Source organism: Pholis gunnellus, assembly GCF_910591455.1.
Source record: "Pholis gunnellus genome assembly, chromosome: 21".
Taxonomy (NCBI): domain Eukaryota; kingdom Metazoa; phylum Chordata; class Actinopteri; order Perciformes; family Pholidae; genus Pholis; species Pholis gunnellus.
The window spans coordinates 10,411,148-10,438,975 of record NC_136548.1 but is presented as its reverse complement, the minus strand read 5'-3'; the positions used below and the strand labels follow the sequence as shown (position 1 = coordinate 10,438,975).

General features: G+C 40.6%; 1 protein-coding gene across 1 annotated transcript; it reads right to left on the bottom strand.

The window, feature by feature from the left end:
- Positions 1 to 3,869: 3,869 nt before the first annotated feature.
- LOC306713261 (uncharacterized protein) lies at positions 3,870 to 10,994 on the bottom strand (the record flags this gene model as incomplete). The annotated part of the gene is made up of 4 exons (XM_079182914.1): positions 3,870 to 4,558; positions 4,873 to 4,916; positions 5,079 to 5,150; positions 10,731 to 10,994. 4 exons carry the CDS (start codon positions 10,992 to 10,994, stop codon positions 4,099 to 4,101), a joined length of 840 nt encoding a protein of 279 aa, XP_079039040.1. The 3' UTR covers positions 3,870 to 4,098.
- Positions 10,995 to 27,828: the final 16,834 nt, after the last annotated feature.

Here is a 27,828-nt window from a genome sequence, read left to right as displayed (position 1 = left end):
GTGCTTGCCGTCTAATCCTCGCTAAGCCCATCAGGTTCTTTGGCACCAGCTAAATAGGGTTGTCCACTGTTTGATACGGAGTGACCTTCTCCGTAGCGAGGGAAACAGAATCAGGTCTGCGAGGTCTCTGCCCTGCCATTGTTATACTGCTTTCTTCCTCACCTCCAATCTCCATACAATACCTCCTCTCCTGCCTCTTATATGAACTGATTTGCTCCAAAATGGCACTTCCACCATTGTCTGACTGACCAACTGAGTAGGAAGCAGTAAATGTCTCCAAATGACTAAATTGTGGCAATTTTAATTGGAAGTTCTTAGTGCTCCAGCGTTTACTTCCCCTTCTGCCAATTTTGTCTCTTTTATCTACATTTTTTTCAGCCTCAAATGATTCCTTCTTCGCTGTGGAAGTAGTGGATTATTTATCAAACGTCTGCAAGAAATGTTGCAATTCAATCTTGTAATGTTTTGTTTCTAAATGACAAAACAAAATAAGGGGTTAAAGTGCAATTCACTTTACATATTACGTTGTAAACAGCAGCATTTTTACTTGGCGAAAAAACAATCAATAGTTCTCTTCATTTTGAATTACCGATGTATTTTAAGGTTGTGATTTTGCTCAAGGAGATTTACAAGGTGCGGTTTCACACATGCGCATATATGTTTAGATGTGTTTTTGGTCAAATGTGCGGTTTAGGGTGTTGATAGGTGATTTTTTTGGTAACCTTTGGACAGTGCCAAGGTAGCGGTTTCCACCTGTTTCCAGTTTTTGTGACATCAATCGATTAAATTTCTGCAAGAAAATGAATTATTATTATTTCCCACAATGTTGAAATACTCCTTTGAGTTCACTATTGTTTAATTAGTACCACAATATTTGTGATAAATATTTGACTCTATAGTCATTACAATCTTTTGTCCATGCCTATTTATTTGTACAGACATTTTCACGGAGAACCCAAGTGGCGCACATCTCATTTGAATTGAAACTCCTTCAAATCCAATTCCTCTGAACCTCTCTAAAAACCAATCTGCAGCTTAGTGTTTGATGAGGGGCTCATATTGGACCTAGATTTCATCAAGGTCAGTGACACACGCTGTGTGGAAAGAGGGTACTGAGTGGTGTGTGTGGTAAAGCTGGGGCTACGGTCTTCAGTCATCTGTTTTGTACTCCGAAGCTGTGATATATTTCCCTAGATCAGATATTTACCCCACAGTATCTCACCAGCTTCTTTTTGTATGCCTCTGCACCGGCAACAGCTGTGGCCGGAAGCATTTTGTTTTCGGGTGGTGCATCCGTCCTGTCCAATGCTCGTGAACGAGATGTCTCAGGGACGTCTGGCGAAAATGTATTTAGCTGTGCCACTAAACTCCTCTTGGCCTTAAGAAGAAACTGATTGGATTTTTTTGTGGCTGAAGATCAAAGGGTAAAGGTCTCTGTGATCTAACGTCTGTCCCGTTCTTCTGAAAGCGATATCTCAAGAACGTCTCACTTCAAATTTGGCGCAAACTTTCACGTGCACTCAGTGAACTGATTAGAATTTGTTGGTCAAAGGTCACTGTGACATCGCAGAACACTTTTTTGGTCGTGACTCAAGAATTCATTTGCTAATTTCAAGCGAATAGGATGAAATGCTGAAGTGATGACATTTTGGACAGACATGGATGTAAACCGCTATATGACTGCATGGCAGTATTTCTAGTTTACCCCTTTTACAGCAATCATCAAAATGTATCACTAAAGTCAGCTATGTGCGCCTCATGTTTTATACAAACTCATTCTCCTACGCAGATGCTGTGAAATTGCTTTTATAGGTGTGTTTACCTTTGCCTGTAATGCTTCCTGCACACACACACACACACACCCACACACACACATTAACATACATATATATATTTTTCAATCAGTTACTTTGCAGATGGCTTTCAGTGTCACTGCAGGTGTTTTGCAGTGCAGCAGGTCTCATTTTCAAAACAGCTTTTTACTTTTTTCTCCGTCATTTTCCCTCCGTTGTCTCTCTCCCCCTCCATTTATTCCCTCCATGTCTATCTTTTCTTCCATTCTCTCTCTCTCTCACTCTCTCTCTCTCTCAATATGTCAGCCTCCTTTCCTCTCCCTCCCACCTCTCCATACTGCTCCTCTTCTCCATCTCTTTTAAATCTCCACCAATCAGCAGCATCAGAAAGGCTATTTTGCCAACGCCGACATCTGTAATTTGAGTCAGATGGTGCTGTTGTATACGCCTCATCGCACCAATGGGACAAAAGGAATTTGGGTAATGCGACCCATGATTGGTTTCCCCACTGACCGGAATATTTATCATATTTATATGATTTACTTGTTTGAAAAAAGGTATCCATGATCTTTATCTCTAATTGTCTCAAATGATTTCCCTCAACAGGCTTTTCTTATTTGTGAAACGCGTTTGCAGCATCACAGACCATAAACGTGAAAAGTATTGCAATTTAATTGGAGGCATCTTTTGCAGTCTGGATAACAGCGTAGCAGCGCTGTGAACAATGATGGTCACTGTGTAATTGTGTGTCAGTGTGACTATTACTGGTGGAAACACTAGCCCTCTGTACAAACTGACCAGCTAACCCTCCTCAATGGGCCTGAGGAAGTAATGCACTCAAGCAGCTGACTCAATTCCCCAGCATGCGTCAGCACGCACACGTAGCAGCATGCACTGTCACAAAGGATTTATATATAACATAATGATCAAAGCCCCACATCGCATAGGCACTGTTTTTGCTGTTTCCCCTGCGAATAACATGTACAGAGACGAGAACAAAATGAAACCCTTCATCTTCACATATCTGCAGAGTGGAGAGACGGTTCAGTGTTTTCCCGGCAACAGACAACACAAAGTTTATTTCATGACATCAAAGGGCCGTCTCGTCCTCTGAGTCCCAAACCCTCTTTCTTCCGCTGAACTTCAATTTTCTTCAAGACGCCTTGTCGTTCATGTCTGAGCTAATGTTGTTTGTAAACCCAATATGTGTGTTTAAGTAGAAAATGTGACCGTGAAATTTCCAGAAGATGATTTAGATTTTTCATTATTCGCTTTCTCCTTAATATCTACAAATGTTCAGGGAGATTTGTTTTGGCAGGATCCTCTGTTGTTTTATTTTTCGGAGTGATGTACTAAATCTGATGCAACATCAGCAATCTTCTCTGTGCTGCTGCCGATAGCTGCAATTTTTTCTCACCTTGGTGCAGTCCATTATAAGCATTTGCAAATCAAGAGAGTTTATTACGGCAGAAAAAATCCTCATGATCCCTCCATTTCCACCCGCTAGCACGTGTTACCCGTAATAGCACCCGTGCGCTTTGACATGTTTGTAAAATAATTTCTATCTTGACTCCTTCTGACAAGGGGTGATGAGCAAAACCATTTTCCTGCTGTTTTACAGCCTCCCCGATGATTTGCGCTCCTGATGGCTGGGTGCATTTGCTGTGTTCCCCCAATTCGTCTCAGCGTGACCCCGAGGTCATCTTCTAATGCAACGGCAGCGTTTTCATCCACATAAAGAAGCCCAGTAGGTGTGTTTGTTGTGCTCAGTTGGTTACTTTGATGAATGGGCTGCAGGGCTTTGAAATAAGATGTCAGTCCCGTAAACCACCGTTGTGCAATTCATCACCAGTACTTGCTTGTGAACATATACACGCATGCATTTGAACTCACATTCAGAGATTAATTAAGTCAAAATACTCCCTCTTTAGGAATTTATTTATTATTCTTGTGGTGCTTTGTAGCCAAAAGTGCCCTTATGATACACATCGCATAACTCTTAAACTAAACTTTACAATTAGCAAAGGTCCACCTTTTGAGCTGAACCTTGAAATTGTTGAATTGAAATGCCAATTATTTTTATAAAACCTTGATTTGCCAGATATTGAATGGGGCATTGAATGGGGTTCTTAAATGGGAACTATAATGTTCCAGTTGCTGTACAGAAATGTGAAAGTGCTTATAAGCGCATGCCATCCATTCATAACGCCATACAAGACCGTCGACATCAAATTAGGAGCAAGCTTTTCTGCACAAACCACATATTTTATGCACATTTTGCTGACCTAAGATGATTTAATCTGAATTACTCTGAAAGTACATTACCGGTGGCGCTCAGAGCACTCATGGCTTTGTCGAACGATTGCCCCACAAAACCTCTGCAACCAATCTCGATTGGCGCACACTTTGCCCCCCAGCCCTGCGGGCAGTAGTCAGTGATCAGCTCTTCGTACTTTGGCTTCTTCCCCAAGTGGACCTCCTCCAGACGGTCCTCCCACGGCACCGTCAGTTCCAACATTCCGATGGTTTTAGTCGCCTCTGAGACCAGGAGGATGTCTGGCTTCAGGGTGGTCGTGACAGATCTGTCTGTTTGACCTTTCGTTACATGACCTCGTTCAGCCCCCCTGCTGCGACCGTTCTGCTGGACCTCCCCTCCTCCACTGCTGCCTTCACTTGCTCTTGGAGCAGCCTGTGGCCCTCTTTCCCTTTTGCCTTGTCTACTGGGGACCACTCTGTCCAGGAAATCCGCATTCGACCAATTGCGCCTGAAAGGGAGATTTTAATCATTTACACAACAGCAGTGACTCTCTCTCTTTAACTAATACTCATATTTTCCATCTGTGTAAACTGAGCCGATCCATTAAATGTCACCTGCTCATGCATAAAATGTGGTCATGCTGGATTTCACTGACAGCTCTCATGGACACCTCATCCCCTGCGGTTAGCCACTGATCCAGCCATGGGAGGTTCAGTCCTCCCACACACACACACACACACACACACACACACACACACACACACACACACACACACACACACACTACGAAATACACAAAACACACTTCACTGAACACTTCACCTCCTGTGTGATTCTCCGCTGAGGCTTCTTCTATCCTCTCCATGCTGAGATGCACACAAACACACACAGGCAGGGAAAAATGCATTGATACAACTGGACACATACTGTAGCCACAACGCACACAGAACATACATTTACTGCACTTAAATAGAGAAAGGCTCCCACATTCACACACATACTATATACTGTTTAAAAAATGCATGCACCGTTTGCTCTACAGTAGCTCCGTAGGTTCCAGGGGGTGGGGAAATGTGTGTGTGTGTGTGTGGGGGGGGGTGCTTGGAGATTTAAAGAAATACACCACGTTTTAAAAGCATTGGTCCATTTCTTCAGCTAACTGAGAGAGAGAAGACAGAGACATGCAGTCATGCATGTGTCCCCTGGTAGCTAAGCGAATGTTTTTCGGCATGCTAGCAGCTCTGGGGATGCCTATGTTGGTCGGTCGGTCGATCACTTTGGTGCAGACTGAAATATCTCAGCAACTGTTGAATGGATTTCAATTAAATGTGATAAAAAGACATTCATGGTCTCCAGGGATGAAACTGACTTTGTTGATTCCCTCACTTTTGATCTAGCACCATCATCGGGTCAAAATTGTAATTTGCCAAATAAAACTAATGACGTCCGCATCAGCCTCAGCTGTTAACTACTTTGCGTTTAGTGCTAACTAGCAAATGTTAGCATTCTAAAAGGTTAATATACAACTCTTCCCTTTACACCACCATGAGGCTAACATTTTTGCTTACTATTGAAATCCCTCCAATACTTGGATGCATTGTCCTGAAGTTTGATACAGATGTTGATGTCCGCAACAAACTTGTCATCTAGCACCACCGAATATTTTGGTTATGACCAAATATTTACCATATTAGTCATTAGCTTTACTTTGTGTTTAGCACTAACTGAAAAATGTGAGCATGCTAACACACTAAATTAAGATCCTGAGCACAGTAAATAGTATACCCTCTAAGCCTCAACATGCTTGCATTGTTATTGTGGACATGTTAGCATTAGCATTTAGCTAAAAGCGACACTGTGTTTAAATACAGCCTCATTGTTCACAACGTTCGTTTACTGTGGAAAATGTGGCCAAATGCAAATTACACAGACAATGATTTGATATCCTCAATCTGCTATTTCACTAATGGACCTACAGGTGGCTAATACAGCCTAGTTAGAGCTTAGACAGATAACGACTGTGCTCCACACAGCTGGCATTTGTCAGAATATTAAGAAGTTAAAAATGGTATATTTCATAAATAATTTACTTATTGTTTAATCAGTCTCCTACCCAATGTTATTTAGCATTTAGTTCTAGATTTGCTTCATTTTTTTTCATTTTCTTATATGACATGGAGCAGTTTTCAAGGAGACTCAGAATTGCTGGGTGGGGACCCATGGATGATTTATTCTGATCACTCCACATTCACATTTTGTAGATATCAATCATCCAATATCTAATATCAAAATCATCTCAACTCGGGGTACACTTATCCGGACCGTGAGTTGATTCTGTGGTAAGCTTATTATGGTTGATTTAACGCAAGCAATAGAAACAGAGCGCATTTACATAAGTCCTGCCCACACCGGAGAGGAAAACAATTCATCACTCTCCATTGACTTTGTCTCCTTGTCGCTTTCGTAGGCTAGAAAAAAACAGAAAAATACTCTGTGGTGGGATTCCCTTCCAACGTGGTAAAGAATTTCTATAAGCTCACGAAGCGTAAAAAAACGGAGCCTTTCAGAAGACAAATGTGAGGCATCAGCAGGAAGAATGGGAAATGGGATCCCGACACTTAGCATGCAGAAAGCATTTTGCCCAAACTAAATGTTATAATGCACAATGATAGCCAGTATAACAGGCCTGTACAATATGGATAGAGACAAGCAAACAATTTGGTCAAAAGTAAAAAGACAGCGCTCTAGTTCAACGTTGAAGTTCAATTAAGATATTAAGTTATGAACCTTAACTTTACCCGAAGCCAAACTGATTTTACATTACCTGGGAACACATAATATACTCTGATACCAAAGATTGCTCGTTAGATACACCCAAACCAATTATATCTCATGTTTAACCGCTACGGAGACATCAGAGCCAGTGGCAAATTTCAAAAAGACTTGCCCAAGTCTGCCCCAAGTATAGACAAGTCACCGCCGATGCATCCCCGGTAAAAGGGGCGGAGCAAGTCACATCCGGGCATTTGGACGGTGCTTGGCCAGATGCTTTACTTTTGAATTGGAACAGTACTTCGGCTGCAAATGATGACGTTTCACAAGTCAACGAGAACAGAAGTACAGACAAGAACACTATATTGAGAAAGGCCTACCGTGTTATAGTGGAATGTGCTAACATTAGCTTGCGTACACATAGCTAACATTTGCTTGCTAACTTGTCCATGCATTAATATTATATTTACCAACTGCGCCCCTTGTACACATGTGATAAAGTAATCCTTCGACATGCTGAAATCTGATGTTTTTAGCTAGCTATAGGCATTTCGTTAGCGTTTCATCCCTTGCATATTGTGGCTGTGATGGTTTCCCATCAGGTGGGCGTGGTTTTCACAGTATTATAAGTATTTATAAGCCTTGCGTGTACTGTCATGTTAGGAATCCTGATTATGCTAGCTCTGTGTGTTAACTATATATCCCCCCCAAAACCTTGATTTAATCCTTTAAATTGATCCGAACAGGCAGTGTCTGGTACAGTGAAGACGTGGTACGTGTGTGTGTGTGTGTGAGTGACGTGTGACAGGGCAGGCTTGACGGACCCCTTACATGAACAGTAACATGGGCAGAATGTCAGAGCCATATGGTGGCAATGAAGGAGCTGATTAATAGCTCGGATGTGTGAAATGGAGTGTTTTTTTTGTGTGAACTACTGACTCAGTGAGAGAGCATGCAGCGTACGTGTTGGTCTGTGTGTCCGTGGGGATTCTGAATGGCCGCATGTGTGTGTCGACATGAATGTGTGTGACATGTGTCTACCAGATGGAGCTCTTGACAGTGGGGAGGGGGAGGGCGACATTGAAATGATGTCACTCAGTCCTCTTCCTGTCTCCCCCTAATGAAATAAACTCTCTCTCCACGTCTCCCTCTACCTCGCTCTCTCACTCTATCTCACTCTAATTCCATCAGATCCGGATCCCCTTGCGTACATTGCAGGGGCAGGTGGTGTGTGTGTGTGTGTGTGTGTGTGTGTGTGTGTGTGTGTAGGTGTGTGTGTGTGTGTGTGTGTGTGTGTGTGTGTTAGGAGTGCAGGGGGTTAAACATGCGGATAAGACAGCGGCTGCAGTAAATTCATGGCCTTTCCAGTTTGACAAATGACTCTGTCAGCGGCCGTCCATCGGCCCTCAAGGTGCCCTTCCACGCAGTCAATGGCGACTGCGGGGATCAAAACCATCAGTGATGAACTTAATGAACAAATGTGCAGCCGGTGCCTCCAAGGAGCACACTTAATGCATTTCATTGTGTCCCGCAGTGCAGTGCCTCCACCTTTAGCAGGGTTGGCTGCACAGAGACTCAAAACTATAAAGGGTTTCAGTTTATGCTGACTTGTCCAAAGCGAGAGCACTGAGTAGGCAAAAGCGGCTGTTGCAGAGATAATGCTTGTGACCTCCCAGAATTCATGAAAATGTTTTATGTCTCTCTCAGACACCACGTGCATTTGTTTGCTGGGTTCAGCGGGTTGAACTTTGGGCGCATTGTGACTGAAAGGCCTTTACTGTGAAAATTCATGTATGAATTGTCCCAAATGCGTTCTTCAGTGATTAGTGACAATGCATTCTTTGTCCATTGTTGAGGAGATGAGTCACCTTTATCTTGTTTTATTGCAGATAGTATAAATATTGGTGTACATTTTGAACCTGCACTGAAGTCATAGCCTCTTTCTTATTTTCCCTTACAAATCTATTAACACTGTTCTTCTCCTGGTCTGCTCAATTTCCAAAACATTTATTAAACAACCTGTTTTCACTGATGACATTGGGGAATGAGAATCTAATCAAAGTCATCAAAATGCAAAACTCTCTAATATTGACTTTTTACACCCAACACAGAAAAAGAGCAGATTGGATTTTCACAGCAAATTGTAGCTGCTGCATAACCATGTGGTTTAGGTGAGTGAGTGTGGGGGGGGGGGGCTTCCATTAGGATCAGACACTGTGTGACAGCTGGAGAAATGAGAGTTGGTTTGGAGTAGGCGGTCGGGACATGACTCCCTGTGTTGGAGAGGGATGAGGGGCTCCGTTTGATAGAGTTTGGTCAAAGTGGGCCGGTAGAGTTGAGCTTTACGGTTATGAAAGCAGCACCGAAATGGAAGCGTGTGGGTGCCAAGTGCCTTGTCGAACACTCGCTTATCTAATTGCATGACGAGGAGGGGGGGGGGGGGAGAGATTAGCTAAGTGCATATGTGTGTGTGTGAGTCCCATGCCTATAATACCGTCATATGAAATCCATATTATTGCCTGTGTGCTTTGTGGTTTCCAGTGCCAGCTATAGTGCATATGTTGTCACTTGCTTTGAGGATGTAATTAGGCAATTTATTCAGGTAGTTATGACTGACTAGGATTGGAGGCCTCAATAATTGCTGTGGGGGGGACAACTCCCCCATGGAGGGTCCCAGGTCAGACTTGAGTTTCACACAGCGTTGTAAAGCTTTTGTCAAACTACAGCAGACCCTCGCAGTTAATGCTCAAAGCCTTCAAAGGGTTAGCCCAACAAGGGCCTCAAACTAAATGCAACTAAAATGCATCCAAAACAACACCCACCAGTAGAACATTGAGACACTATAATGCGACATAAAAATGATTTGTCAAAATGTGGTAGAAGATTTTATACTAAATACTCCTTATATTATATATGTATATTTATATATATATATATATATAAAATATGAAGCAAAATAAAATGAAGTCTAATATGTCAGACCTATGTTGGCGTGGCTGTGGAGCGAAAGAGGATTCTTAATACATATGTCATGACACTGCCCAAAAACAGGACAATTCATACAACTGATAATGATGGGATGCGCAGCCTCAGATCTATAGGAGCTTTATACAGATAATGGCTTATAGAGAGTCCCCTGTCTATATGTGTGTGGTACACGTGTTTAGGTGTCAGATCAAAAACAGTTTATTTCTGTGAGTACATTTTGATTCCAGACTCTGAAATCAGGCCAGCTTACTTTGTTTTTTTCCGTCAGCTTTGCTCACATGCAAACATTCTATAGTGGCTGAGACACCAGCAAATAATCAACATGATGAAACCATTAACTAAATCACTGCACAGCATCTGACTGAAGAGGCTGTCTAGGCTCTGTGCACCACATGGCCAGAGCTTGACCCGAATACAAAAGAGCTTTCATCAAGAGACCTAAACAGATAAAACGCTGCAAGTCTTTTATACTTTTTAAAGGATTGTCAATTGATGGGCTTTTCAGCCTACTGTACAAGTAAAAACTGAGGGATATATTTTAACATTGCAGTAATGCAACACTGCAACACATTTATTTAGTCAGAGATGACACATATAGATAGACAAGCATTCACATTAACACATAGTTAGACCGATTCATGTGTGGTATTTCTGAAGGATCTTCTTCAGGACACTGTGGATGCGAGATTTATCCATAGGTCCTTTTTAACAGAGGTGTACCTTCCAAGATCTTCCTCTTCTTCCTCACAGGGGAGGAGATCTCTGGGATTTCTTTGCTGTCTTGCCAGATTTATCCATAAGGTCTTTTTACTGCAGGTGTACCTCTAGACATCTTCCTCTTCTTTCTTTCGGGGGAAAGTGCTGTCTGGGCTGCCTTTGCATCTTTGTGAAATTTCAGCATAAGCCCTCTTTCTTTTTGCCAGAGGCTTGATGTAGACAATGCCGGATCTGTCGTCCTCCGAAAATGGCAGTGGGTTTTGTGGACCACAGGAGGATCTGGTCGATGTCTGGTTATCCTGACCTGAGCTCAGACTTTGAGGACAACAGAAGTCCTTCAGGTGGCCCATTGTAGCGAAAGGATGCTGCAACACTTGGCTGGATGTTATATTCTGAGCAGGATCCAGAACTAAGTAGTCCGAAGACTTGGAGGAGAGCTGGCGTCCTCTGACGACTTGAAAGTCCATGTTAGAAGAGGCAATGAAGCTGGACTTCATTTACAAATGAGAAACCTGCTTCGTGTAAATGTTTTTTTTCCAAACTAGTCTTAAAAAAGACGGTTAGAAGAAACAGACAGTTTTGACTTGTGATGTGTTTTGGAATGACATCATCATATTCCACGGAACTCTCAACAGCCGTCGAGCAGAATGGAACTCTGATGAGACAGATGTGCTCTTGTGGTACAGTACTTGTATTTACCTTCACATAAACAGTACAAAAAACATTCATGGACACAACCCTTTTCTCTGTAGTTAATGAATGGGCTTGCACCAAAGGCCAATAAAAGTCTACCTCTAAAGCAGACCTGGGCATTGTAAGGCATTGTACTTTGGCAATAATCTGGCAATACGATACGTATCACGATACAGGGGTTACGATTCAATATATTGCAAAATATTGTGATATTATAAGCAAGGCGATATATAAGAAAAAAATTTTATTACATTTTTTTAATAACTCATAGTATAAAGATCACACCAGTGTTTTTGAGAATCAATACAGTATCACAAAACATAAACATCATATTTTCAAAGGCTGTTGAGAAGTGGGGTTAGGATTACGTTTTATGTTTAAATTAGGCTAAATTTTGGGGTTATGGACTAAGGCCGAGTGTAAAAATCCCAACACGTGTGAATGGGATCCTCTGTAGAATATTCACACTGAAATACGGTGTTATAAGTCCTCTGCTGTGAACAGTGTGTGGCACAGTGTGCACCTGCTGCATTATTAACAAGCAATATGCCTACGTGTGTGCACACACACATGAAGAAGACAAAAGCGAGATTCAGATACATGTCCTCTTCACCCCCCCCCCCCCCCCCTCCTCTTTCTTCTGCTTTATCCAAACTTCAGTAATGAAGATGTGAAGTTCAGCTTGAGTCCTCTTCACTTCCATTTGGCCGTTTACCCCTCAGATCCGGCAAGACTTCTACAGTTTTTACTTAGGCACCATTTTGAAAACGGGACTGATTTTGTCAAGACACGACACACGAATCTCACAACCACAAACACACAAGTAGCTGAACGCCTCAGATCTTTTGCAAAATGAAACACTTCATTCAAAACTATACAATAATCGATGAAAACCAAATTATGTCGCCGTATGGCACCTGAAGGGTTCTTACAATCTAATTTTCGTTGAACCAGTTACACACTGCTGGGCTCAACCTAAAACACTTTTAACATTTCTACCTTTTTAATGATACAGCCTGGATTGTTCAGTAATATTGATGGAATTCATAAATATCTTTACCAAACACAACACACAAGAGTGTGTTGTACTGTTTATTTCTCTCCACGTCAATACATTAATGCATTTCCAAAGGTTGCATTTTGCACTGAAAATCCAAATAGAATGTAGTACAAAAACACAGAGAAATCATTTGTGGAGACAAAAACAAGAGCATTTATTGTGTTCTTTTAAAAATTGCAAATTGCAAAACAGGCGTCTTGCTGCCATATTGGTTTCTATCGTTGTAAACATGTCTCTTTATAACGCTGACATCCTGATTAATGAGTTGACGGTCAAGCAATTTGGTGTGAATGGCAGAGAAATAAACTATGTGCTGAGATACTGAAGCGTTCATGTTTAATTTATTAACCCAGAGCGAGCAGGAAGAGCATGAGATCAGGTGTTCTATGTGCTCTGTATGTGTTTGAAGTTCAAGTTTATGCATCTGCTTTGTGCCTCGGAGAAAACTGTGTTTTATATGCGCATGAATGAACAGTGGTCGACAGGAGCGAAACCCCTGGGAGGAACGCTCACATGTATGTGTTTTGCATGAGTGCACATTTGTGTGTCGATGCCGTTCGTCTGGCTTGGCTGCACGTAAGAAACACACATGCAAGCTTGTTGTTTTAAGGCTTGTCTTGTTTGACTAGCACTGCTAAGCCCTCAGATCATTCACCTTATGGAAGACGCGAGCCTTGATTCCTTTTTTTAATTAACCACTGAAGGATTGATCTAGGACAAATCTCCAACTGTCACTTCTTCATGAAATCCTCAGAGCAAAACTACAGCATACTGTTTAAAGTGATACCCATAGTCTGTCTTTTAAGCCTGAAATACTCATACTACATAGTAAAAAAAGTCTTTGGATGTAGGTAGTGACAAAACAAATCTTATTCCACTTCAGTTCAGAATATATGCATCAGTTGAGACAGCTCTTTGGACTTCATTTTCATCTGTGTTGCATGAGTAACTGCAGGGTATCGGATGTCAACATACGTAAACCTCATTATACCCATGAAACCTTACATTTTGGGGTCATCTCCTGTTGTTGAATATTCAACTAATGGAGCTCCTGAATTCAAGTAAACTGCTTCAAGCCTGCATGGTGAATGGTGAGTGAGCCTCCAGGCTATTGGCTGTATCTGCAGCTGACAGTGAGACATCCCAAACTAAAACTGTATATTATACTGCTACAGATTAGCCTCGATGTGTGTGCTGTGTTCAAATGGGCTCTGTGATCGTCTCCTGACTTCTATTCATTATGTTCATTGTTATTAAGTAATTGAGCTTAAAGGATCAGTTCATCCTAATTAATACATTCCCCAACATTCCAAAGAAATGTCTCGCTTGATACCATGTCGCCTATCTTTTTAAAGAAGAATTTGAAAAAGTAAAAAACATATATATTGATCGGCTCTTTATTTACATTATTTGCAGTGGCGAGGATGTTGCTCCACTCTCTCCCGTCCCTGAGTTTTGGTTGCCAACAGCCCTGGAGCAAGGCTTCACACTTGTGGCCACTTACAGCCATAATCTCTCTGGGCTCAAGACTAGAATCAGTTTCTGAATGGTGGTGCTGCTGAGGCAGTGGTTAGTGTATTTCTGCTGCGTTCCTGCTTGCTTGCATATTCTGGGAAACATTGTCAAACCTCCTCTTCACATAGCGCTGCAGAAATGTTGTTTTTTTCATGTTCTTTCTAGGTAATACTGCACAGTCATAAGAACAGACAAACAATTGTATATATTGTTTTCATATATTAAAGAGAGTGAGATGAGAGAGAGAGACCTGACATGATACAGCAAAAAAGGATGTTGCTGTTACATTGGTATACGCGTTAGACTGCTATTCCACAGGGGCACCGTGGAAAATTCAACTCATCAACTGCACTGTGTCTTCTTTATCACAGTGTCTCAGTTACTCTGGATAATCCACACAACTCACTGGGAGTGACTGCCACTGGAATTATCATACAGTTCCTCTGAAAACTGTTGACAGGGCGTGCTGTGGATTATGCAAAGTACATTGTTTCTGGAAAAAGATGTTGCTGTTGAATTTCACGAAGTGTCATTTTCAAATGTGAAACCTTTCATACAAATCCATTGTATTGGGGAGGATGCAGAAATCTCAAGAGATAAATATAACAAAACCTGAGCGAATAAAACCAAAATGATCAGCATGGATAGATAACACAAGAGGCAAGGGAGAAGCAAAGTGAGTTGTTTGTGTGCTGCGATTGAACTTACAGTTCATTATGTGTTTCAACAACCTTTATACTGATGGTGACATAACTCAACAGAGTGGTTGTTATGTAATGCTCCTGTCACCTTCACCTGAAAAGGTATGAAGTAAAGTAATCTGTCTTCCAGTTCACTGATCCTCTTAACTGGCGGTTTGAAATGACATGTAACCTCAAATACTTGAAAGTGTAACTTCAGCCCCAGGTCTGAGCCTAAGTCCACCCACTGCATCATTTTGAAAAAGAAAAAAAAAGTGGTTAAGGGTCAAAGCGATGAAACCACGGCCACTTATGGCGAAAACCTCGACGCAGCGTCTACAAATATGACAGTTACAGACAGTGGCTTGGAAAATAGCGATATAGGGCACTGAGCTTGATTCATTTACTGTTTATCAGACCACAAATTAAACAGGAATTACACCCCGACTCACTCCCCTCGTCAATCTTTGTTTTTATGATACCATACGAAGTGTTACTCTTCATTTTTCATGCGTTTTCCTGACAGCCAGCAACGGGTTAATTTCCGCTCATTACATGCGGTCTTTATAAAATTAACTTCTGTCTTCAGAGGAAACTACTTAGTTCGGTTTAGGCAACAAAACTATTTAGATAGGTTAAGGAAAAGATCGTTGTTTGGGTTCAAATAACCACGGAAGTGCCGTAACTACATTACGCCAGTTACATGACAAATAAATCAACATTGACTTCTCGTTTTACATGGGGAACGAGCGGTCTCCTGTCTTTATACTTCCTCGTTCATGATTACTTAGATAACAGACAAAATTATTTCATTGGATAGTTACAAATTAGGCCGTATTATTTTTCGCAGGTAAAACAACGAATGCTGTATGAGACTTGCCAGGTAATGTACACATACACACATGTTGGGAATAGCAAGCTAACGTTAGCGACCTAACTAGCCAGCGGCTAACTGTTTGAAACGATCCAAATGAATGCTACACGCTCTTGTCACAGTGTAGGAAAGCACATTGCTATCATTAACACTGATTCACCAGATTTTGTGATGTTCTCAAAACTTAATTTTCAGTCCACAGAAAGGAGAGAGCAAGTTTGTGATTGTAATGCTACACAGTGGTTACTGACAAAGCCTTAATATTCTTTTATTATATCAAGACGTAGATCAGTCCCAGACGCTCGACTCTATCTCAGAACTGGCCTTGCAAGATCAGGGCTGATCTAAAACAGTCGATGGCATTGGGGTCATTTTCAACCATGAAATGCAGATTTTTATAAATTTGGTAAGCAATGTCAATATTACGCCCAGCATTGATGGTTTTCTCCACAGTACAGTCCTTTTCTCCTCTGCTCTCAACGGCCCTGACAGCAGTGAAATATCACTTTACCACCTTAAACCCAGCCGTCTTCTTACAAATAGATTTTCTTGAAAGAATGAGACAAAAACAGTGTCATCTGAAATTGTGCTGTAGCCGATGATTCGCTTGAGCAATCGTCTATTATCTCCTACAGGGCCTGAGCTGCACTGCTCGCTGTAACCTTCGCTGCAAAACATTTTTGTATTCTCAAGGCAGAAGGTACAAAAGAACATGTTTGACTTTAATGGCTTATGCATTTTTAAACAACATCTCTTGTGCTAAGTGCAAGAGTGTCCGCATGTATTTGTTTTTTTTTTTCATATCTCGAGTTTCATCTCTGTGTCCTGCAGTCCGGTTCGTCAATTTCAAACCGTGGGGAGGAGAGCAGAGAAATTCTGTGCAATGTTTAAAATGTGCACCAAGCGTTGAGTCGTGTCTGTTTTATATATTCACACTCTACATGTAAATTGGCTGTGCTTGTGTTGTCTTCTTTTATCGACTCAGTCATGTCTTTCTTCTTCCTCGTAGTGTTCCTTGGTTCCAGAACCTTCAGTTAATCACTGCAGGGTACAACTCAATCACTCAACTAATCAATTAGCACAGTTGATTAGTCCAATATCTTGATGAGAACAAAGCCACTACAAAACTCAATCTACCCCATGTTTAGCAGCCTAGTGATGATTAGTCTGATGATGGCAATGTCCGTCCTCCACACTGAAATCGCTCCAAAATGATTGCATGTATCTCCATGACATTCTGCACATGTTAGCATGCTGACGTTAGCATTTAGCTCAAATTTGCTGCCTCACGTAGCTGCTGGCATGGCTTTAGACTCTAAGTCTTGTTTACTTGTGACTCACTCAGACAGCAGTGGATTGCCATTTTTTTAAACCATTGCCATATTTTGTCTGCCTGATGTATGTGAATGGGTGCATGAATTGATTTTGTTACAAAAATCAATGTTTTATATAATTCAACCACTGCTGGCTCCTCAAAATGTAGTCTTTTCAAAGGACTCTCTGTCTTTCTCCGTCAGCCTCTTTAAATCTTATCTTGCCTCGTCCTCGCCTTGTCTTTGCAAACAGCTTTTCTCGAGGATGTCACAAGGTCTGTGCACTCACCGGTGTCGCGATTAAGATATTAGCATGCTGCACCATATTGGAATAAGGCTCTGGAAATGAATAGTGGACAGAAATCACCAACCAACTGCCATTAGGCCTTGAGGGAAGAACGACGACCTTTCAGTGGTTCAGCTGACCCAGGGGATTTTTACCTTGAAATGATAACAAATGTGCTATGTGAGCACCTCCCGAAGGTCAGCTGAGGCACAAATTCGCTGCAGGCAAAATTCAGAAAAATGTCCTCAGACGATCAGCACACTGTGGTTTTAGTCAGAAAGGTTGTTTCTGAAATGAGACAGCAAGTACACCTGGAGAAACAAAATGAGGATACGGATGAGGTGACTGAATCAGTGTCTGTACATGATAGAAATACAAAACAGACATTACTCAGGTTAATACATGTTATATAACTGTGATGCTGCATAACTTACAGACGTGAAGAAATAAACAGAGGAAGCCCCCACCAACATAAAGGTGAGCGCTCCTGATGCACAGCCAGACTAAATGCTGTCCATAAGCAAAGGATTGAATTCCTCCCACTCCAGGATTTACAACATCCTTTAGCGTTTCAGGTACATGACTAAAGACATTTGTGTAATTGTTTGACCCTGCTTGACTTTGAAGATACGTTCATAAATGAGGCAGTGTGAAGCAGTTTGGCTCAAGATTTAGGGGAAGTGAATTTCTTTTATTGGGAAAAGTTGTTTCAGACTGACCTCAGAGTCTGACCTCATCATACTTATTCAACGGCTGTAGTGCAACTCTCATTTTTCCTGGGTTGTTACTGGGTCCGCTCCATTCTTCTTTACATTGTTCTGTCGTACCAACATGTTGAAAGTTTGCGTTCAAGAGAGAACTTTAAAGGTGGAAATTATGAATCACTTTGCTGCTTGTTTCATCCAATTGACTTTAAATATTCATAGTTGTTGAGATTTATTTTTCTTAAAGAAGTTGCATCCCCGTTTCAATGCACATTGAAAAGTCCCTACACCAATGAATGTTATTTCTTGCATTGCTATAGATTTTTATCAATACAGCCTTTTTGCTTTCTATAACAATGACTATCTAAGAAGATTTTAATTAAATGAAATGGTTGTGTTATTAAATCACTTAAATTCAGGGTGGTTGAACTGATAGCGGCCTGATACTTCTTGTTTAATACTGCTGTGTTGTGCATTTTGACTGAAAAAGTAGAAATTGCACTCTTGTACATCACGATAGCACCACACTGTCATGTTTAGCACTGCCAGTAACTGTCTTCAGTTCAGAAGTGTGTTTAGTCTGTTGTTGGTTCACTTCGGTACAAAATTAGGATTAATTAAGACACAAGCTTTGGTTTTTAAGGTTAATAACTTACGTTACCTATTTGTAACAGAGTTCCCACATCATGACTTTGTCTTTAAAAAGCTTTTTAACAGGAAGTAATGTACTGATTATCATGGCTCAGCTCGCAGCGGTGCTTTCAGTTCAGTTAGCTTGAGGTTGTACTGTGAATTCGAACATGTACTTTTACAGCTCTACAGATGTGGCCTCGTTATATTTTTGTTACCAGTTCATCATTTAGTCTTCAAGTATTACATGCAAAATACTCTTTGACTGCAGATACTCCTTGGGTAAATACTGAACTTAGAAAGACCGCTTTCCACTACTTACGGAGTGACAATGCGTCTTAGAACTAGGATATTTTATACTTTTAACTTACTTTTGTAAAGTTTGGAGAGATATTTGTGAGTTGTGTTTCCATTGAAATGGGACTGAACCTTTCTGCACTGTGTCTTCACTCTGTATGTGTATTCCCTGCTGTACTCAGGTCTCTCTCTCAAAATAGATCTTAATCTCAGTAAGACTACCTAATTTGAATAAAGGTTGTATACATACTTTGTGATCTGTCTTCCGACATAAACCACAATGTGCTCAAGCTGTTGTGATGCAAACTACAGGCCTATAACTACATCTAAACTCACACTTGCCTCTAAAAATAGAATTATGATCCAGATTGTGTCTATGATCTTTTCCCGTCCTTTGAATTGAATAAAATTCATGATGGAAGCTGCATATGGGAGGCTCACTGGCCAATAAAATCCCTCTTCACATAAAACAAGGAATATACACACAAATATCTTGGACATCATCAATGGTTACTCGTGATTAGAAGTGTGGTTTTAGGTTTAGATCAGACAGGAACCAGTTGCCTTACAAGGAATATGTATTTCGCATTCTCCTAAGGGAAAAAAATTTATTAAATTATCCTGCTCATTAAAACATCCTCTAAGATTTGCTGCTGGTTTTCAGTGTTCTTGGGCTTTTTTTCTCAGAGCATTTTATTTATTCCTCTGATATATATTTGATGATTTGATTCTTAGTTGAATCAATTATTAAACTAAAGTTCACGGCTTGCAAATGTGCATTCAAGAATCCATATGAATTATAAAAAAGTAACAGTCATAAATATAAGATTGAATTATGTGAACATGAAACACGGTTTATGCCGATTGTAGACCAAATGTTAATTTGTCATGCTACTATTCATTTGTATTTAATAGCCACCACTCTGGTGGAGAGTCTAGGAGAGTCTCGACTGGCTGAACAAGTGTGCTAGTTTCTTTGTGGTTACTCTGTTAATTAAATCAGCGAGTAATCAAATCAATCAAGTAATCAAATATAAAAATTCCCCCAATTGATGGAGCACGAGGTTGCATAAGAAACCACAGAGCACCACAGAACACACAATCTGATTAAGTCCCGCACAAACACAATTTGTCCGCTGTTGATGAAAATGAATGTAACCTGCCTCCACACACTGTTTCAACAGCATGATGGTAAGGATGCATGGCACCATAGTTTGTCCAATCACGTTTACTTCAATGTAAACACGAATCCCTGCTGTCAGCACAGCGTTTATGTGTCAATATCGCCTCATTTCCATTTTTCTAGTTTGGACTTGAGGCCCTTTAAAGCAGCTTACTAAAACAGACACAGGGAGGAGGCCTTGCTCAGGATTATGTGACCACTGATACTGGAAAAATGGGAAGCATGTTGATGTCGGTGTATATGTTGGATTCTGTTTGTAGGATTATACCTTAAGCCACCCAGTTACCTTAAAAATCATGTCGTGGCTCTGATAGCTGAACCAGACAGTTACGTGTCTGTCATCAAGGGCGTTAATGTGTCAACAACTGTAAAGCGTTTCATCCTAAAAAGGGAAATGGGTTAGCCAGGACATGTTTGTGTGTGAGAGAGAGAGAGAGAGAGAGAGAGAGAGAGAGTCACTGACTTGTATCTGACTCGTCATAATGATGATGACACACTTTTCAATCGCAGGTAATGACACCACAGAAACATGCCGGGTCTCGACTGTCACAGATCATACCGAAACCAAAATCTGTTGTTCCACCTGCTGTCATTGTACAGCTCTTTATACAACTCTCTGTGAAACAACATTTACATTTACTTATCAGTATTGAAAGGGTGCTGGGCTGCTGGCTTATTTTATGCGTTTGTGTGTGTTTCTGTATCGTGCTCTACCACAGATAAGCATGCTAAGGCTTCTCATAAAAAGTGCAGTGAGTCCAGTATACATTTTTTTTATTTTTTTTATTGGAGCAGTTGCTTGTGTGTCCATTCTCGCACAGCACACATGCTGTTTACGCAGACATGTAGATCCACGTAGAAGACTTGAAATGAAAACACCATGGCCCTGGCTAACCTAAATGGAACAGGGCCGTAATTAATGCCATTGATTACACCTGTGTTAAGCCTGCAAGGACATCATGGCTTCTATTAGAGGGCCTATTGGTGCTTGTTCTATATATGCAGTCTGAGCCCATCTCTCCTCTTCTAGCTGTGCGATAGCTTTAAACAAATAGGTTTTAAAATCACAGGTTTATTTTTACAGGAGTTCAAAAGGTCGCCCTTGGAAGAAAAAAGAAAAAATCAAACAACCAACTTCAGTGGAATATTGATTCGTCATGGGAATGATATTCTGAGGAGCAATTTTAGCCGCCTGTTTCCCCTCTGTGGTAAATTAGAGCGTGGCCAGTCTTATCAAGTGCAATTCAGGACACGACTTATTGTGAATACCGATGAGAGAGAGAGAGAGAGAGAGAGAGAGAGAGAGAGAGAGAGAGAGAGAGAGGTGCAACGTCTCCGCCCCAAAATTAGAGCATAGTCAGTTAAAGGGTAAATCCTCCCAATGTCGGAAACAATACTTTATAAATAGTCACTTGGTCCGTGTTAACGCCCAAGACATAACTAAATGTATCAAAGTTGCTAGTCAGTTATTAGAATGTTTCTGTGCATGTGGTGGCTCAACCAAATTTTATTACATAATTTGATAACAGTGCATTTGTTTTCCCGCTATTTACATCTGTAAATATGTTCAGTGGAATAACCAGAGATGCATATTTGCATACCATGCATATATGCTTTCACACTTGGCTGTAAAAGTGCAAATCTATGAGCTGCAAACATATGCAAATCAATAATAACTCATGAGCCCGTTAGCAGCCCTCTACGTAACACAGAGAAATGTATGACTAGAAAGTGGAGTTTCACTCTAACGTAAATCAGGGCAGAAAAACCTCCTTTATCAAGCAGCACAACAATAAACTCAGGTTCACTTTCACGCCTCCAAGATGATGGAAGTGGTTATGAAAGACAGCTGATGTGATTCACAGAATTGCAATGTGATTCATAAGCTGTACTGTAGGTCATGCTTACACAATTCAAGTCTTGCAAACCATTTTTTTGCTCATCCTAATTGCACAAAACCTGCTTCTTTGGAACAATTACCTTACCGTTCAATAGAGCCAGATGGCAAAGTACTATTCTCTGGAAAAGTATTTAGCATGAGAAAGATATTTTTTACCCTAACAACATCTCAGCTGACATATTGTCTTGTTATAAGCTCTCGTGAGCATATGGTGAATGCGGCATTTTTTTCTTCTTCTCGAGGGCATTTAACGTGTAAGCTGCTCTCCTCTTCTGCTGTTTATTATCATGATGTACTGTGCTGAAGCATTGACACGAGACTTGGAAGAAATGTTCATCAAATCCTAGTGTGAGCAGCTCACCCGAGCCACTTTACTGCCACTAGATATTAGACATTGTAACAAAAGGTCACAGAAGCTCCCTGAGGACATATTTTAATGCTCTTTTAAGTTTTATTAAGTCCCTTGCAAGAATAGACTGCACCTCAGCAGCAGATATGAGGTGAACAGAAGGGCACATGTTGTAGCTGCCCCACCCATATACTATGCTTATAGGCTGTTATTTGCCGTGGGGCTTTGGGATTCATGAGCTTCAATATATTTACCAATAACTCCATTAGTGTTGTCCATTAAAAGGTCACTTTTAAGAGGTCACTCTGCTCTTCTTTGGTTTTTATAAGAATACAATTTGATACAAATAATCAGTAAAATAATGCTGGATTTTGTGCTCGCAAGTAATTTTGTCTCAAATGTTTTTCAACGCCTGAGGACAGGGCACATTAAGATTTGCTTTATAATCACAGATGGCCATCTCTCTCACCAACTGGGGACTAATGGTATTCCCTTGAGTACAAGTCTTGTCACTGCATTAGTTGCTTTAATTTGTCCCCCCTCCCCACGGCTGGCAGTGGAGTCACAGATGGTCAGTACAAGTGTACAGCAGGATTATGTGAACAACACGTAGCAGAGAACAGTCTACGAAAAAGAAAATCGATTTCATTCTAAACTCCAAAAAGAGTCAAAATAGCTTTTTACAAAATGTGCCTTTAAGATAAATGTCACTTTTGAATGCATTGTCCTGTGTACGTGAGAACATTTTTTAAATGTATTTAAGCTTAATCTTAAATAAAAAAGAAGGCATTTACTCCATTTTCAGGATGAGACTCTTATAACTGGGAAGAGTGGTTAACGAATAATAAATGGTATGCGCCAAGCGGGAATCATGTCACAGTATTATCAGTTTTCCTGCCAGAGCGCCAGGAAGTGGACGACAGATACAGTGATTGCTGTTGTCTGAGTGAATCCCATAGGGACTTGCTGGCTAAATAATGCAGAGCTAATTGATTGGAGATACTCCCAATTGATTGGGGTACTGGAGCCAGTGTAATGAATACCCTTACATTGCTGAGAGACATTAGGTTTTAGGCTCAAAAGGAGTGCACACACACACACGTTTAGATATTCTTTAATGTATTTTTACTGTAGTACAAAGGTGCAATAGTATGTCAAGTCCCTCCTGCCTGATGTCCCATAACTTCATAGCTAACCAGCTCTGCTGGCCAAACAAATAAAACCATCTGGCTTCACAGTGTCACTGCTGTTCCAGCAGCTATTACCCAGATAAGCGAATAATTTGCCTTGTCTAGTAAGACAAGGATGGAAAGGTCAGTACCCACGGTGCAAATGACTCACTTTGCTGCCTAACCAATGTGTCCCCAAACCATGCAGTGATTAACCCCACCCAGAGAATGTAAATCTGCCTGGCAGGAGTTGGATAAGAAAGACAGTTCAGGACACAGATGCAGCTTCTTCACAACTTGTGTGCTGGCTAGCGCTGCATCATTTTCCGAGAAGACAGACTGGCATTGTGGCCAGTCTGGGACATGTGCACTCAACATTTGTGTGTTTGCCAGATTGGAGAGCGTGTTTGCTCAGCTGCTGTTTTTTTTTCTTGAAACTGGCGAATGTGCAAGACAGCATTTTATTGGTCATTATTATGCTGCACTGATAGCAAATCTGTTCAGAGTTTCCAGTTCCACAGTAATGTGTCCAGAAATCCTCAGAAAACTTTTTGACCTGAATACGGCTTTGTTGGTTGTTTTTCTTTCCTTTCATGTGCCTTCAGATATGAACCTGTATCAGTGATTCTCAAATTCATTCTGCAGTTTTACCAGGGTGTGCATGGAAAGAAAGAGTAGACTGAAATAATTAGCTAAAATGAATGGATAAAAAAGAAATGATACAAGTAACACTATTAGATAAATAGATAACAAAATAAACTCAAATGAATGGATAAATGGTTGGAACATCCACCTTCTGCCACTCCAAGTTAAGTATAGTAAGAATGCAGCCAAAAGCTTGACATTAACAGTACAACTGTATGAAAAAAGTATGAAACATTTACTCCACACTATTATATCCACTGTCATCTCATTAATAGTTAAAGTCAAGATTACATTTAAAAAAAAAACTTTTTAACCCTTTTAGATCACATCCCGGACATATTGTGCACCTATTTAACAATATATGCAAAATAATATTTTCTTGCAGTTTCATATTAGATTTTAGTCATCTTTCCTTCCTGTAAAACTAAATATGAAGTGTGCTTATGTAAACGAGTACCGACCAACTTCAACCGATAATATCATGACCTCTGTCAATCAACCTCCAACTCTAAGAGACAAAGGAGGCGTGTCCAGCCGCGGTCCCTGAGGCATCTGCCTGAGACAGTTTGTTTCACACAACTTAAACCCGCCCACTTCGTAGCGGTCCAATCAAAAGCGTAAGATTTTATTTAAATCCCTCTTGTAACTGCACACCGCTCAAATATTCCATTTCAATGGGACTTTAAATAACGGCTAGGTCAAAGTAATTACAAAAGACTGATGGGTTCATCTGCTATGGCTGTGGGAACCACTGACCTGTGTAATTTCACATTTTTGCTTAATTTGAAATGAAATGTATTCCTGCCTTCAAACAGAGTCGCTGCAGGTCAAAGCGTAGATGTTAGTTGTTGCTTTTTCACTTATTGAAGAAGCAGTCAGTTGCAGCCTCCTCACTATAGCAGTCGCCGTCTCACACCAGCTCTTCTGGGAATTGCTTCCTTGCATCTGGGTATAATAGAAGAATTATTTATCAAATTTAGTGTGCATGAAACATCCACCTGTCTCAGCACTGCGCTGTATAAGTCTGTGTGCTCAGCTGATCCGATTTATCTGTGTTGGAGGCAATTTAATTTGATAGGATATACCTGAACAAAGATTGAATTACTGATCGGTAGAAAATATGTAAGCCAATTTAATTTACCAATATGCTGTGGCTTGATAAATCTGTGGGAGACTGGAAGTTGGAGTCAGAAGTTTGAAAAAACAGTCAGCAGTGTTTATTGTTGTGTTACCAGTATTTGAATGCTTCTCGTTCGTGTGCATCTTGTAATCGCAGAAGATTATTGCACTTTTAGTGTTCCAATTAAAGCTGATATCTCACGTGTGACAGAGAAAAACATCCTGTCTCAAAAGTTATGAGAATGATGGAAATCAAGAAGAGGAGCTGAGATTACTTCATGTCCCAGAAAATATGTAAATTGTCTGAAAATATGTAAATTCTCTGGGCCATGAACAAGTCTTCATTCTCGAGCCACTCTTTGAAGATTACTAAATTATCCCACATAGTATTTACTGAATGTGTTACTTAGGTGATCCAGCGAGGGAAGATGAGTTATTATGATGTTAATATGATGAAGACTGCGAACTGTGTGAGCAACGAAAGGCCTTTTGGGAGATTGAATGTTTTTGTTTTAGTTGCCAGAGGTTGTCGAGTGCTGGAGCTGCATTTTTTTTTCTACCGATCAAAGACAGGAAAATGTTGGCTTTGTCACCAACTGAATGTCTCAATGGGAGCTTGGGTGCTGTGCTGGTGTGTGTAACATAAATAAAAGAGTGCAATTTGATATGAATATATGAATATATGATGAATAACACAAGTTTAGAACTTTGCAAATAGGAGACCGAAGTAACCATATTCTTAAGTTTGTCACAGGAGAAAAACAATCAAAAAGTATCTCTCAATCATTAATCTTTGCACCAACAAACATTGCACTGAACCTAAAATATTCAGGTCATCTTTTCTATCTAGTGCTAGACAGATGAAGTCACACGTTACAGGACTGCCTTCCCCAAGCAGTGCTTTTCACTTATTAAAGGATCAATCAAATATTTATTAGACAAGCAGGCATTTTCATAAGAGAGAGGAACATGCTCATACATTTACAGTCATGAAGCACTTTGATTCAAACAGGCCGTAAATGATTCTGTCTGCTTTACTAGCTCTTCACTAAAATCACTAAAGAAAGGATTCCTTGCATTTTAAGAAAAGAAAAGCCCAGTGAAGACACTCAAAGCAGCAGCCGCCGCTCCTGAGGTGCATATCTGCTAATGTGCGCTGAGTGATTTTGTATTCACAGTGGTAGGATTGTAATTCAGAAGGTTTGAAAAAGTCTTGGTGGGAAAAACCAATTAGGATGGCAAGAGGGGGCATGTAATAAGATTCTGTCACTCTGTAATGGAGTGACAGGGCTCGTAATAGGGCAGGAACATGTTGAGCTCTCTCTCTCTGAGCAGATTTCAATCAGGGCATGACCTGCTTTAAAAAGAGGATACAACACCCTCCCCTGCTGGTTAGATTATTGTGAAAAAAGCGCACAGTATAAAGTGTTCCCTATTTCCCCGTGCAGCAGATACAGAGCAACATTAGCATTCATTTGGACTCACATTTATAGCAACCTGCAGAGCAATTTCTACTCTCCTTTTAGCTCTGTTTTTGGTCTCCTCCAACTCCTGAGGGATATGTCTTGCTCTTTAGCTGCAAACAATGTTCACTATAGTCGCTAACTGTGTCTGAGTGTTGTTGGGTGCTCTGCAGGTCGCGTACGGTGTTTTTTTTTTTATAGGATTTATCACTGAAAACAGCTGCAAGCAGGGTCTGAAACAAGCCTTCAAAAGAAACATAAAGTCTTTGGCCCGAAAATCAAAACAATAAACTGAACTAAAATGCTCCATAGAGGGGAACTGCTGAGTCGGGTGATGATTGTCTGAGGCTTTCGGAACTATGAGCGACCTCTTTCCCGTTACACGTAGTTATGTGATCCATCTTTTTTATTATTAATCCGTTTTCATGATATTTTTTATTAATTTCATTCATTTGGTTTTAACTTGCCTGTGCCTTTATACAACGTCTCTGTACTTAAATGTGTCTTATTCTACACTTTTATCTTTCTTATCTTTTGCCTGTATCCGTTTGAATGACCTCTGCCACTGCGTATGATAAGGTGCTGTACAAATAAACGGGCCTAGCTATTGTTAATATAACAAAGTGAGACTGCCACTGAAATTATTTAATCCGTCTTTGTTGTTCAGGTTTATTGCAAACATTAAAAGATGTTATTTTGTAAATTACTTTAGGTTATAACGCTGAAAAAAGACCTCTGAGATTGCATTGCTTTCTGTGCGGTAAAGTTAAAAAGCTTAGAATATGGATGTTGAAATAACCACTTTTCCACTAATGAATGCTTTCTTTTTATGAAAACTCATCCGTACACCTCTCAGTCTGAAAGCACATCATAGAATTAAAGAGCCCTTGAATTGAAGTATGGTGACTCACGGAGAAAGCAAAGAAAGAAAAGCAATTGGGAGAGCTGAGCCCTATTTACCGAGGCTGCCCAGAGCGAGCCTGTGGGCACAACACAGCTGACACCACATCTCATAGTGACCATAGTGATTTTCTGTTAAATAAAATAGCATGTGGACTTTTTTTATTATCTTGATAAAAGACGAAAGTTGTCTGTTTTCACGGACTCTCCCACTCTACCTTGTTCAGTAGTTTGAGCAAACTCACTTTACTTTTTCAAAGTCATATTAGCTCATAGATACAGATTTATTCATAGCTGCTGGTATCTGTAATTGACTATTTGACTGATTGTCAAGAAGTCAAAATACAACAGAGCTGAATCCTCACAACCTGAGATGATCTCACAATTCACGTGATCGACCCGGCTCACGAAGCTAATGGCGCCGCGCTTTAGAGAAGCGACAGTTTCTGTGCTCATTGACTATGGATGAGCATCTGGGCAACATGGATGTGTGATCTGATCACTGTGCTCCCTCGCTGTGT